This window comes from Drosophila sechellia, chromosome 2R (genome assembly GCF_004382195.2).
Source record: "Drosophila sechellia strain sech25 chromosome 2R, ASM438219v1, whole genome shotgun sequence".
In the NCBI taxonomy this organism is placed as follows: Eukaryota; Metazoa; Arthropoda; class Insecta; order Diptera; family Drosophilidae; genus Drosophila; species Drosophila sechellia.
Genome location: NC_045950.1, coordinates 20,611,978 through 20,624,308, shown reverse-complemented (window position 1 = coordinate 20,624,308; position 12,331 = coordinate 20,611,978). Strand labels below are relative to the sequence as shown.

The 12,331-nt window shown below is 47.4% G+C and overlaps 8 protein-coding genes across 11 annotated transcripts; 5 read left to right on the top strand and 3 right to left on the bottom strand.

The window, feature by feature from the left end:
• Window positions 1-184: 184 nt before the first annotated feature.
• Window positions 185-2,119, bottom strand: LOC6618865 (protein painting of fourth). Of its 2 annotated transcripts, none has more exons than XM_032716581.1 (4): window positions 2,019-2,119; window positions 707-1,965; window positions 450-641; window positions 185-393 (listed from the first exon to the last, which is right to left on the bottom strand). In XM_032716581.1, exons 2-4 carry the CDS (start codon window positions 1,920-1,922, stop codon window positions 260-262), a joined length of 1,542 nt encoding a protein of 513 aa, XP_032572472.1. In that variant the 5' UTR covers window positions 1,923-1,965; window positions 2,019-2,119; the 3' UTR covers window positions 185-259. The 2 variants fall into 2 exon arrangements, with proteins under 2 accessions (XP_032572472.1, XP_002043113.1); XM_002043077.2 differs by having other exon boundaries at window positions 707-1,591; window positions 1,646-2,110.
• A 97-nt stretch (window positions 2,120-2,216) lies between these two features.
• On the top strand, window positions 2,217-3,070 carry LOC6618864. The gene is made up of 3 exons (XM_002043076.2): window positions 2,217-2,341; window positions 2,401-2,760; window positions 2,818-3,070. The coding sequence occupies exons 1-3, from the start codon at window positions 2,262-2,264 to the stop codon at window positions 3,023-3,025; spliced, it is 648 nt and encodes a 215-aa protein (XP_002043112.1). The 5' UTR covers window positions 2,217-2,261; the 3' UTR covers window positions 3,026-3,070.
• Window positions 3,071-3,171: 101 nt separating this feature from the next.
• On the top strand, window positions 3,172-5,375 carry LOC6618863 (RNA-binding protein 28). Its single transcript, XM_002043075.2, has 3 exons — window positions 3,172-4,318; window positions 4,380-4,635; window positions 4,693-5,375. Exons 1-3 carry the CDS (start codon window positions 3,201-3,203, stop codon window positions 5,290-5,292), a joined length of 1,974 nt encoding a protein of 657 aa, XP_002043111.2. The 5' UTR covers window positions 3,172-3,200; the 3' UTR covers window positions 5,293-5,375.
• Window positions 5,376-5,467: 92 nt separating this feature from the next.
• On the top strand, window positions 5,468-6,093 carry LOC6618862. Its single transcript, XM_002043074.2, has 2 exons — window positions 5,468-5,603; window positions 5,663-6,093. The coding sequence occupies exons 1-2, from the start codon at window positions 5,545-5,547 to the stop codon at window positions 6,048-6,050; spliced, it is 447 nt and encodes a 148-aa protein (XP_002043110.1). The 5' UTR covers window positions 5,468-5,544; the 3' UTR covers window positions 6,051-6,093.
• Window positions 6,066-7,127, bottom strand: LOC6618861 (NADH dehydrogenase [ubiquinone] 1 alpha subcomplex subunit 8). 3 transcript variants are annotated; one of them, XR_004361519.1, is made up of 5 exons: window positions 7,043-7,127; window positions 6,820-6,983; window positions 6,461-6,647; window positions 6,318-6,408; window positions 6,066-6,264 (listed from the first exon to the last, which is right to left on the bottom strand). XR_004361519.1 is itself a non-coding variant. In XM_002043073.2 (5 exons), the coding sequence occupies exons 2-5, from the start codon at window positions 6,946-6,948 to the stop codon at window positions 6,133-6,135; spliced, it is 528 nt and encodes a 175-aa protein (XP_002043109.1). In that variant the 5' UTR covers window positions 6,949-6,983; window positions 7,043-7,127; the 3' UTR covers window positions 6,066-6,132. The 3 variants fall into 3 exon arrangements, 2 of the variants coding, with proteins under 2 accessions (XP_002043109.1, XP_032572474.1); XM_002043073.2 differs by having other exon boundaries at window positions 6,472-6,647; XM_032716583.1 differs by having other exon boundaries at window positions 6,472-6,647; window positions 7,053-7,071.
• A 17-nt stretch (window positions 7,128-7,144) lies between these two features.
• On the top strand, window positions 7,145-8,020 carry LOC6618860. Its single transcript, XM_002043072.2, has one exon. The coding sequence runs from the start codon at window positions 7,170-7,172 to the stop codon at window positions 7,923-7,925; it is 756 nt and encodes a 251-aa protein (XP_002043108.2). The 5' UTR covers window positions 7,145-7,169; the 3' UTR covers window positions 7,926-8,020.
• Window positions 8,021-8,106: 86 nt separating this feature from the next.
• LOC6618859 (pupal cuticle protein Edg-78E) lies at window positions 8,107-8,647 on the top strand. The gene is made up of 2 exons (XM_002043071.2): window positions 8,107-8,203; window positions 8,262-8,647. Exons 1-2 carry the CDS (start codon window positions 8,150-8,152, stop codon window positions 8,529-8,531), a joined length of 324 nt encoding a protein of 107 aa, XP_002043107.2. The 5' UTR covers window positions 8,107-8,149; the 3' UTR covers window positions 8,532-8,647.
• A 413-nt stretch (window positions 8,648-9,060) lies between these two features.
• LOC6618858 (isochorismatase domain-containing protein 1) lies at window positions 9,061-9,992 on the bottom strand. The gene is made up of 3 exons (XM_002043070.2): window positions 9,761-9,992; window positions 9,482-9,691; window positions 9,061-9,423 (listed from the first exon to the last, which is right to left on the bottom strand). Exons 1-3 carry the CDS (start codon window positions 9,881-9,883, stop codon window positions 9,130-9,132), a joined length of 627 nt encoding a protein of 208 aa, XP_002043106.1. The 5' UTR covers window positions 9,884-9,992; the 3' UTR covers window positions 9,061-9,129.
• Between the last annotated feature and the right edge of the window lie 2,339 nt (window positions 9,993-12,331).

The window sequence follows — 12,331 nt, the reverse complement described above, 5'->3', positions numbered from 1 at the left end:
ATTATTATATAAGTGATATTTAAGACAGTCCATTAAACGATATTTCTTCGGGTTTAATATTTAAAACCGAAATATTATTTAACTTACGTATTATTATGTATTATTACTATTATATACCATAAATGTACGCTGAAATAAGAGAAACTGAACAAAAACGAAAATACAACAAATAAAGAAACAGAAATCCAATAAAAAATAAACTAAACTATTATTCTTAGTCGTCTACGACGAGCAATTTGGTACACTGTAGCATGACAGATTAAGGATCAGGATCGCGTTCCAGTTGAGCATAGAGCTCCTCAAGTCTGTCATCCTTCTCGTACTCGTCAGCAGTCTTCATCGCACTAGTGCCTCGTCTGAAAGGACCCGTAAACAAGCGACCAAAACAGGATCCTAACCAAGAGAAGAGGAGGAGTAAAGCAAAGAACTCAATTTGGCTAATAGCATACTTTTGGCTTTCTTCTGGCTGTCATCTTGAGCTTGTGTTGTCGGCTTGGTAGCCGGTACGGGATCAGGGATGCCCAAGTAGTCGCACTCTTTCTTAATGTCACGCATTAGGTGCACCGCATTGGATCCTAGCAAACAACCAGTGGGATTCACGCTCGACTCTACTTTCGGGGTAAGGTCAGGTATAAATGTATCTGAGAATGGAAAAGTAGTTTTTGTAAGCCGAGTATTCATATATTCAAAACAGATCAACACAGACCTTCTAAGCTGTTCTGTCTGAATTGCAAACTTTTTATAATAGCGCCGTACTCGACCATTTGACGCTTGAGCTTTTCAATCTCTCTTTCCTGTTCGTTAATCTTGTTCTTGCGCTTGCCGTCGTCCTTGCCGTTACCACTGGAATCTGAGCAGTTATCGCTGTCGCTAATTATGATAGACTCCACCGGCGGCGGAGATATGACCTTGCAGTCGGTGTTGTCGTCGTCTCCATGTGGCGATTGCAGACCCTGAAAGGAGGTGGCGCACTGCACCATGGGCATCCCGGCGCGCTTCCGGAGTCGCCGGTAGCGGACTGTGAGAGTGCGGCTGTTCAGCGGTGAGTCGACCAGCTCCTTGAACGCTTCCATGGTCTGGTCAGGTGAGGCGTAGCGCACAAAGGCGTAGCGAGCGCGCTTCTCGCGCTTCAGCACTCCGATGTCCACGCGCATGGCGTTGGCGAAGTAGGCCTTGATGGCCGATGTGGTCATGTTGAACGGTATGTTGCCCACATACAGAGAACAGGGATCAATGAACTCGGCTTGCTCCTCATCGGAGAACGGCTTAAGCTCCGCCCGAAGGTGCCCCGTACCGAAGCGCACCCTGTTTATGTCGCAGATGGTGGCCTCCACATCGGCCCCGGCCTTTAGATGCACTAGACAGTATCGTGGAGCCACACTGATGGGCAAGACCACATCCCGAATCTCCTTGGACAGTCCTGCCAGCATGGGAGCAGTAATCTCGGGATCAGGAAAGCGGATGAGCAACACCTCGGAAGCGGGTGTCTGGCCCGGTTTGTTCGTCAACTCGCGTTCCAGGGCGAGGGCCCGTAATGTGTGCTCACGACGCATTTTGGCCAGCTCCCGACGGGACAACTTGGCAGTGTCGGCTGAATGAAATTGTTGTATAAGAGTACTAGCACGTGAACGTACTATCAACTTACGTTTCTTGTCACTGGTGCTCTTCTCGAGCTCGGCGTCGATGTCCAAATCCACGCTAGCTTTCCACGGCAGAAGTTGGCTTCCTTCGGGAGTCGGTTCGAACATATAGGACTCATTCGGTGGAGTGCATCCGTGGCCCGCGAAGGGTGCTATGTGTTTGGCCAATATAACCTGACTGCCGTCGCCCCCCGACTCTTCTTTGTCCCGATCCTCGGTGGTATCGAGGCGCTTGGCATCCGGACCGTCGCCGGATTCAAGGGCCGCGCGTTTTGAATCCATTTTGTTAAGGTATCAAAAATGTGGAAAAATGTGGAACGTGTTCCTAGCTAAAGTTGTGGAAACTGGAAAAGTCTGTTCTATAGCTGTGTTGTTTACCTAATGAATGTTTCCGGAAGGAGTCGGCTTCAAATCATAATTCGAGTCTGACCCAAAACTCGTAGCTGCTGCGACCTGGGGATCCGGCAACACCGACGCACAGCTGATTTTTATCCGGTGCATTCCTAAAGCACATACGTTGCCAGACCTTCTTCTTTGACAACTATCGGGCAGTGCCGCTGATTACAGCACAGCTGATCACATTGCCAGACTGTTTTCAAAGACAGCATAAGAAAACACAAAATGTGTGCGGCCCTCTTACGAAGTGTTAAATTGGTTTATTTACGGCCAATATCAGCCAAACCGAATTTCCAGCGCCTGCAGTAAGGCCCATCTATTTTTCCCCACAGCCGATTGAATCACTCTGCCCTCTCTCATTCAGCACCAGCAGTTTGCTCCGCAAGTGGCGGAATGCGTCCTCCGGCGAAGTGGAACGGAAGCTCCTCTTTGGCGACAGGCTACCAGATAACTATAAACTGATTTACCGGGCCCCTATCGAGAGCTACGTGACCTGGACGAAGAATATATCCACTGCCACGACCACTGTACTTGCTGTGGTGGCCGCCTATCACTATGCCACAACCATGAACTACCTGAATATGGTCCAGAAAATGGACATAGCCATTCTGGTGTCCCAGGAGTCAGATCTGTACTACTTTGTGGGTGGATTTCTGCTTATAAACCTGGCGATTCGAGCTTTTGTGGCCAAATATCCACTGAGAATATACAAGAGCTCGGAAAAGTAACTTTGATAAGGTAGTACATGACATTCATAAGTAGTAACTAACTTTATTTTTAGATATGTGGCTGTCTATGGGTCCCAACTACCCATTGGAACTGTGAAACACTATTTTGAACGCGGTCAAATAGCTGAATACAAGAATTTTTTAAATCCCTGGAGCCACATTATGTACAGACTAGGCAACCGCTCCTCGATGCTTCTGGTTGATTACTTCAAGACGCCCTCGGAGTTCCACCAGCTGTTCGCGACCAAACAAGAAATTTAGACTTTTTAATTGTTGATAGTTGTTAAAAATAAAATGTGAAAAACATTCTTTTGTTGAAATGTTTCTAATTTCCCGCCCATTTTCTATCGGTTATACCAGGGATGGATCTTCATTTTGGGTATTTTGCCGATCAGCTGTTTGTTTCGTTAGTTCTCATCAAGAGCTCCACGTGCAAATGGAACTTAAAAAAATGAAACCTTTAAAAGACGACGCTGCCGAATCCGAATCCCCGCCAGAAACGGTGGCCCGGAAGCGCCGCAACCCGTTTAATACACAGAGGCTCAAGGAAGAGAAGGAGCGCCGCCAGAAAAAGCGAGCGCGTCTCATCGTTCGCAACATCAGTTACAAGTCCACGGAGGATTCGCTTCGCGAGCATTTTGGGCAGTGGGGCACGCTGGAGGATGTGCACATCCTGAAACGCGGTGACGGGAAGCTGGTGGGCTGCGCCTTTGTGCAGTACGAGACCATTAACCAGGCCACCAAAGCGATCCTAAACTCCAACGGCAAAGAGCTGCTCGGGAGAAAGGTATTTGTGGACTGGGCTTTGGGCAAGGACGAGTATGTATCAAAGAACCCGAAAGACGAGGAGCCGGATGAGAAGAAGCCAAAGGTGGAAGTGAAAGAGGAAAACGGCGACGAGAAGGAAGTCAAGGAGGAAAGCGAACCGGAAGTTGGCAAGGAAGACGAAAGTTCTGGGGAGGATTCTGATGCGGAATCCGGCGAGGATGAAGAGGGCGCTGAAGAATCTGAAGACGAAGAGAACGACGAAGACCATAAGGAGAACAAGGACGAATTAAAATCAAAATTGGATATCGAAAATGTCAAAAGGGAAAAGCAAATCTCCAACGACGTCCAGGAGGGCTGCACGGTCTTCATTAAAAACGTTCCCTTCGACGCAGAAGATGCCGACTTGAGAAAGGCGTGCCGCAAGTTCGGCTTGGTGAGCTACGCCATTATCAATCGCCAGGCGGTTTCTGGCCATTCCAAGGGTACAGCCTTCGTTAAGTTTAAGGCCAAGGAGTCAGCGGATCTTTGTCTGCAAGCTGGAACAGAGTTTAAGTTGATGGATGAAGTCCTGGATCCTCATCCCGCATTGAGTCGCGAGGAAATGAAGTCGAAGCAGTCGCAGGAAAACAAAAAAGACGATGCCAAGGACTCACGAAACCTGTATTTGGCCAGGGAAGGTCTTATCATGGCTGGAGCGAAGGCAGCCGATGGCGTTTCTGCCTCAGACATGGCCAAGCGACATGAACTTGAGCAGGTTAAGACGCAGGTGCTCAAGAACTTGAATCGGTAAGACTGATACTTAGTACGCATGACAGGTCAATTTGTAACCCAATTGATTATCCTCCAGGTTTGTTTCCCGCAATCGCTTGTCCATTCACAATCTCCCCCAAAACTATGACAATGAAAAGCTGAAACAAATGGCTCTGACTTACACTGGCTTCCGACCCCACGAATGCCGGGTGATGAGGGAACATAAGGTGACCCCTGAGCATCCGCAGGGCAAATCCAAGGGCTTTGGTTTCCTATCCTTCGACACACATCAGAGAGCTTTGGCCGCCCTACGGAAACTAAACAACAACCCCAATATCTTTGGAACACAGAGCGTAAGGAATTTTAGACAACTCTCGCTAACTTCACTTGCTAACTATTCACTCCCTTAGCGCCCCATTGTCGCGTTCAGTATAGAGGATCGTGCTGTGCACAAAATCAAAGAAAAGCGAACGGAGCGCTCAAAGCAGAACAATCCCACATACCAAAACAAACAGCAGGAGCGCAAGGAGCGACGCCAGCAAAAGCGCAATGGTCAGAACACCAAAACTCCGGTTCCCCAGGCAGATAATAAAAGCAAGCTTCAGAAACATATTAAGAAGCTTGAAGCTTCGCGAGCAGCCAAAGCGGAGGGTAAAGTCGCGGAGAAAAAGCAGCTAAGCGATGTGCAAGGCGATTTTGTCGGCACGGCAGCCAAGCCGGGCACCTCGCTGAAGATGCGATCCAAAAAGAAGATTGTGGAGCAGGCCAAGGAACACCTGAAGAAGGTGAAGACCGAGAAGCGCAAGCAGAAGAACAAGAAGATACGCGAGTCCCACCTGGCAGAGCGTAAGGCTAATAATCGGCCCAAGCAGGGACGCAAGAAGGAAACGGATGACCTTCGGCCCTTAATTAATAAGTACAAGAACATGATTAGTGGAAATCAAGGAGGTGGCGGTGTTACGGGAGGTAAAATTAAGAAGCCTAAGCGCACCAAGTGGTACACGGAGTAGCGCTCCCTCTTCTAGGATAAGAAAAATCTTTTTAGCAATAAAACTGTAAATGAGAAAATCGATACAGGTAACTAGCGGGAAAACTGGGACTTTTTCTTGGGATTAGAAACGGAACATCTGCTTTAAATGATTCTACCTGCCTGCCAAGTCGCGTATTATGCATATATAGTCTGCGTGGTGGACCAAGCTCGTTAGTATTGCATAGCAGTGACTGAAGTGCGTCGTCCGCAAAAAAATAAAATTATCTTCAAGATGGCTCCGCGAGGGAAAGTGGAATTTGTGCTGGTGCGTTTGGCCTTTGTTCCTTACATGTAAGCAATTAATATAAATACCCACAAGATCGTCAGAAACTCATTCATTCCTGTCGCAGAAATCCGCTGTACCCGCGCATCAGCTACCAGATCAGAAAGCATGCTCCCACTGGATCGATCATCCAAGTGCGCGATTGGTTCGAGCACGTGATGATGCGGGAGCGCTCCAAGCTGCCCCCCGATGCGAATATACGCTACGCAGAGTGGCGCATCATCACCGGCGACATGGAGCTGTTTCAGGTGCAGGGTGTCCGCTTCGACAAGATCATGCTGGTGCTGGGCGAGGAAAACATCTCGTGGGTGTTCTATCAGAACACGCCGCTTTTCCGCCGTATCGAGGGCAGCGCCTGCTTCCCTGTTAGCTACTGCGGATGCTGCCTGAACAACCAGTACCTGGACATCATGGCGAAAATCAAACAAACTGTGTCACGGAAAAAGATACGATGAAATAAATATATCGAGTACTAATGGAAACAAGAGTTTATATTAAGATGAACGCTTTCAAATTTCACTAGGCGCTGGCAGCTGTCTATTCCAGCCAGTGGAAGCGGGAACCGTACTTTGCTGGCGGCTTGGGGTAATCCTCGGGCAGACCGGGGGTGGCATCGGGATAGGAGACCTTCTCCTCCTTCTTGGGTGCTTCGCGAGCTGATTGGATGACCTAAAAACAGAACTGTTTAGGAGAGGTCTGTATAAAGCCTGCTGGGAAATTACCTTGGCCCGCGAAAAGTATCCATAGGAGGGACGATCCCAGTCGAAGTTATCCTTGATACACTTGTCGAACACTCCCTGGGTCTTGCGGCAACTAAAGTATGGATTGGCTTTGGTATATCATGATTGGAATATTTAACACTTACGGAGAGCTTACTGTGAAAAGGCCATAGTACCGCTGCTCTTGTCCAGGCAGGTGGCGTACTGCGTGAACTCCTCATGGCAGGTCTTCTTCACCTTGCGGAAGAAGTCCAGGGCGCAGCTGGTCACGGCTTTGCCCTCCGCCAAACAGGCGCGCGGGTCATCCAGCTCCTGCCGGCACAGCATAAACTCCTGAAATTACATGAAGGAAAATGTAAACAAACTGGGGGAAGTGCTTTTTGAGGTTAGGTTATATAACTAAACCGCTCGGATTTTGAAGGGGCAGCGGATGCCAGCTCCACTTTAAGGTGCATTTCACCTAAGCACTATCAGGAGGATTCCCTGGCAATCTGGATATACTAACATTATTGGCCTGCTCGCATTGCTTGCCCAAATGAAAGGCGCCCGCCCGTAAGGCCGCCGACGAGAGATTTAGCTCCTGGACGTTCAGCTCCGACTCCTCGGGCAGTGTTGTGTTGTTGGTGATGACCATAATTGCGTTGCAGTCCTGTGCGATCAACCAAAAACCTGTAAGGCGTTGAAATTCAATAAAAAACAAAATAATTGTACGATTTTGTTAATTTTACGTTTGCCTACAACACAACAGTTGATTTTGATCCAGGGCTGCTAAGACGAAGCTGTCAATAAAAATTCATATCGATAGTAGAGCCGATTCACACAGTCATCGATAACAGGCTCACAATTTGAATTAAAATGATTTCATTAATCCTATACATCTTTCTATTTTATAGTGCTGCAGCTGATCGTAATATAAAAGTAGTTAAGTATGAGAACTCGGCTGACACCATTGTTAAGGACCTCATCGACAACTGGCAGTCGCCGCTAGTTTACCTGAAAAGCCGTGGCTACCTGCCGAAGGATGCGCCCGAAATGGATTTCCAGCAGCTGCAAGGAAACTTGGACCCCGAATCGTCGATAAACGACTTAGTTGAGCTCAACAAGGATTCCAAACGGCAGACGGAAGCCAAAAGCCAAGACAATTCCATTGGACAGATGGATCCGCGGGCAGTCCGATCGCTACAAGATCCCAAGGACCTCGAGCTGAAGAAGATTTTCCAAACGCTGTTCTCTTCGAACGACAAGACTGCCTGCGAGGAGATCAAATCCAAGCTGGGAGTGTCCTGGGATATGAATTCTTTAAAGACATCCGCTCGTATGGGGGCCAAGAAATATCTCGAGAAGTTCAACAGCAAGCGGAATAAGGGGATGTCCCTGTTGCCAATTGAATCCTCAGATGGGACACTTACTAACGACGCATTTTCGAATTTCTCCTCATTTATACCGCATGCCTTGGAAAAGAAAAGCAACGATTCTGTGCGAAAAACCACTATCAGTAAGCCAACCTTTCTGAAGGGTGTGGCCAAGATTCTGAGCAATCCAGAAATTAGGTATAGGGACTGGGATTCCAAGCCTGCCCAGGAAATCCCTTCGAAGGCCGCGGGCACATAGTTTTCAAATTCATTGTTGATGATTAAATGTTCTTTTAGTAGCAAAATGGGTTAACGAAATCACAATCAATTAGTTGGGGGAGGCTGGCCTGCTGATGCCAGAAGCAGACTCGATTGAGTAGCCGCAAATTTCATATTCATGGCTGTCTGGTTAATCTCAGTCATTTCATTAGCAGATGCGATTGAAACCCGTTTAGTGGGCTAGGCAACTTCGGCGTAGTATAAATGGCCGACGGGCATTGTTTCATTTCAAGAAGCTGCTTCAAAATGCTGAAATATGTGAGTTCAATCGGATTTCAAGCGGACTATTGGATAATTCGTCACTTCTTAACTTCAGACCCTTATCTTTGCCCTGTTCGTCGTTTTGGCGAGCTGCAGTGAGGAGGATCTGCAGGCGCAGCTTCTGAAGTCGGTGAACCTCCAGAACTTGGACGGAGCTGGGCAGTTCCAGCATGAGATCACGGTCAGCAATGGGATCCAGGTGAAAGCTCAAGGTAATGTGAACGGCATCCAGGGCGAATACTTCCTTCCCGGCGAAGATGGCAAGCAAATTCGCGTGACTTACACGGCAGATGCAACCGGCTTCCATCCGAAGGTCGAAGAGTGACCGACTCACTTTGATATTATGGTAATCTTAACTTATAATACGGCGGTTTTTTCCATTAAATGAGTTGTGAGATAATGTGTTGTTGTTCGCATAAAAAGTTCCCCACGTAGAACTCAGATTGAGAGCTGTTGGACGCTCTAGCGTCTTCATCCAAAGGTCTGTCCAATTAGACGTTGCGCTTACAGAGCCCGTGAATGGGTTATGTAGGATGATTTACTCATCCTACTCTCTGCCGCACAAATAAAAGGTTACCGAACAGCACTCAGCTTTATAATCAATGGCGGCAGGCGGCATAAAATACGCATTGTCATCCGTATAATAAGGAACCCAGCGGAAATGGGGCAAAGTGGGGGAACTCACCGGAAGGGAAGCCATGGGGCTATTGTTAAACGGCAAATTCAAATATGGACTCGCCCATTGTGCGGGGCCATTGGAATATGTTACGGAAATGCCAACTTAAATGGGTGCTGCTCCCATTTGGCCCATTTCCCGCTTCACTCCTCCATCCGCGTATCCTTGAAAAGCACAATTCTGCATGATGGTTTTATAAACACAATTGGCTTTATAACAAACAGACATTTGGACAAGAGGGGCTATCTCACAGCTTGGCACTGCCCACTGGCAGTCCGCTCCCGTTGCGCGTGAGTTCCATATCCACCGACGGCTGGTTCACCAATTTCCGGACCACATCGAACTTCGGGTTGTTCTTGTCTCGAACCAAGTCGAAGATAACGCTCTCACTAGTGGTGATCACACAGCCCGCTTGACGCAGGCGATCCAGGGCTAGATCTCGATCCTGGTTCAGCCTGGAGGAGCAACAGTCCGCCACTATGTACACGTTGATGTTTTGCTCGAGGAGATCGATTGCGGTCTGCTCGACGCAAATGTGGGACTGTTGAAATTTTGAATTTAAAGTTTTCGAATAAGAGTGTTTTTTTTACTAAACCCACCTCGATGCCATATAACACGACATCCTCCGGCTTGTCATTGAAGATATCCTTGATCACAGCCTTGACTTCGGGAGTAAACATGCTGAATAGGGTTTTACTGGAGACCAGCTTGGCATGGCTCACATCCAGTTGGGCCACTGTTTTCCCTAGTTTTTCCGGATAGTGTTCGGTTACAATCAGTGGAACATCTAGAGCCTTTCCCGCTCGGGTCTGAAATTTTTTAGAGTTAATCTCGGAGGTTAAAGATAAGGATCAATATCAAAATCAAGTTCAACCCACTAATTTGTCTACGTTTTTGATCATGTTATCGAAGAGCGGCATGGCCGGTCGGAACTTTTCTTGAATGTCGCACAACAGGAAGAGCGTTTTCTTTGGGTTCAAGTGACAGCGTCGCAGGGCCATTTTGTTGTACAAAATTTACTAGATTCGGTTTAGAAAATACGCAATGTTCACTTGCTAAATAAACTGCAAATTGTAACAGCTGTTTACTACCAGGGGTACGAAAAATCGAAGCGGTTGGCTTGATCGATACCGATACGAGTTGTGAGCAACGCACTTATCGATTACCGAATGCAAGATTTAGTATATCGCTGTAACTGTTTTTCAAACTCCTAACTTTAATTTGAGATACAAGCTACGGAAAACTGAGGTCCAAATATTGCTTACACAGACTAGACCACATAACCGACAGACTTAGTTAAAACGAAATCCTCATTTAATTTAACTTTGCCCACTTAAACGCCCCACTCCGCCTTCGCACAGGCAGCAGATTTATATTCATAAGCCAAGGCAACCTGGAATTCGAAGGCATTTATAATTGAATTCCTCGCCGGCACACCGACATTATAGTAATGAAGCCACCGGTCCAGTCAATTTCAATAACGCAATCAAATGCGTGCAGTTTCAAAAACCACAAATGCGAAGCGGAGGAGGGGTAGACCAATCCCAATGCCATTGACATGTCCGAAATGAGTGTCCGGCGGGCAATCTCTTGGACATTCCCGGCACGTAGCCTCGATGGACCCGATACTTCTCTGGGCAAAGGAAGCCCACGATAATGGCCATGGCGAGTCGCATGCATATTTTAGTAATTTGCGCCGCCTTTTGTGTGCCACGCCCCTGCTGCCGCTCCGCCCCGCCCCACCGCGAACGGATATTACTGGCCTACATATTTCATGAGACCCCAACCTTGCGGATGCTGCAATTTGGGGGCCGAGGAAGAGAAACCTTAGTGGAACCACTCAAAAAGTAATCGAAATGTCTGAGACAAACACATGCATACGCACCTGAATGGCACCTGTATTTGCTATTTGCCTGCGTTTCTGTATTCATGTCGGCTTCCCATCTCTCCATCTCTGCTCTATATTTTCCTAGTCTTCAAGAAAAGTCATCTTGATTTTCAATTTCGACGCCATTTGCGCTTCACCGGAATCGAGAGTCATTTGCATTTTCCTTCTGCTACACTTTCACTTGGAAAGTATCCGCACTTGCGGGCGAAATAGTGGTGCGTTACGTTGATGGAACTTCCGGTTTTCGATTTGGATTAAGCCTGCGACGTTTTTGAATACTTTGTTTATTTGCATCTATAATGCTTATTTTATTGTATTGCAATGGCGTGGAAAAGGATAATTCGCAATGCATGAAAGCCAGATGCCATACTCAGCAATCTCTTATCCCTTTTCCTACCAAATCTAGATGTAAGCTCGTCTAGTCGAGAAGTGCTAATGCTAATAATAAGTCGACACAATTGACAAAAAGTTTTTCATCTACAGAGGAAAGTGGGCCAACAACAAAATGTCCCACCCGCAATTTGCTCGCATCCCAACAGCAATTTATTGAATGTGAAAATTTAAAATTGTTCATGTGAGAAACAATTTGCGAGCGTAAGTAAGTCGAATTGCGTTCGTTCTGCTGTTTCAGAACTGGCAGCCATAAGTTCGAATATATGGCAATAAAAATCCAAGATGCTTGGGGAGCAGCAACAAGCGCCCGGGGAGTTTGTGCGTCTGACTGTCTGACTGTATTTTTATGTGATTTCTGAGGCCATCCCCCATCCTCCAGCTCCTGCTCCAGCTCCAGCTCCATCTGGGAGTCCTGGGGAAAGTGCTCTCATTCGAGATCGAATGGAGGAGCGAGGAAAATGTTATGCCATTTATTTAGAGTATTCAAGTCTTTGAGCTCCGCTTTCCGTCCGCAGTGCCATTTGCAATTGTGCAATTTGCCCAATGAAATGTAAATGCAAATCAATTGTAGTTTTATTTGCAGTAATTCCTGATTCGACAAACTCGACTTGTGTAAACGCATTTCATTTGGAATATTCAGTTCCATTTGCATATTGCTGCCTGGCCCAACAATATGAATCTAAAGCCCCTAGTTAGTCACTTAGGTGGAGCAACTAAAAGAGTTGAGGTCTCGTGGCGGCGGAAAACATCGGAAAGCACTTTGCACGGGAGTGGGGCAAGCTTCCCGTGGCCCAAACATATGTGGACGCATATACATACATGGCAGGTACGTGAGGATGGGCTTTCGCCGATCCAATTTGATTTTCCCACCCGCGTGTGCCCTCTGTTTACACCTCTTGAGGTCGCCTGCCTCGCATGCATATCAACAATTTTCAAATTGGCGCCGAAATGATATGCCTAACTACACGGCGCAGGAGGAAAATGTTTCCTTCTCCTGGAAAACTCAGGCAGCCATTGGGAGGAGCGAGAAGCGAGGTCCCCGGATTCAGGACCCCGTGTGACGACATGCAGCGACATCGACATCATCGGGGCACAGGGAGCTGGCTGGAGCTGGAGGTTGTCCTGTAGCTAATGCTTGTCACGTCTCCTTCAACATTTGACAAGGCAA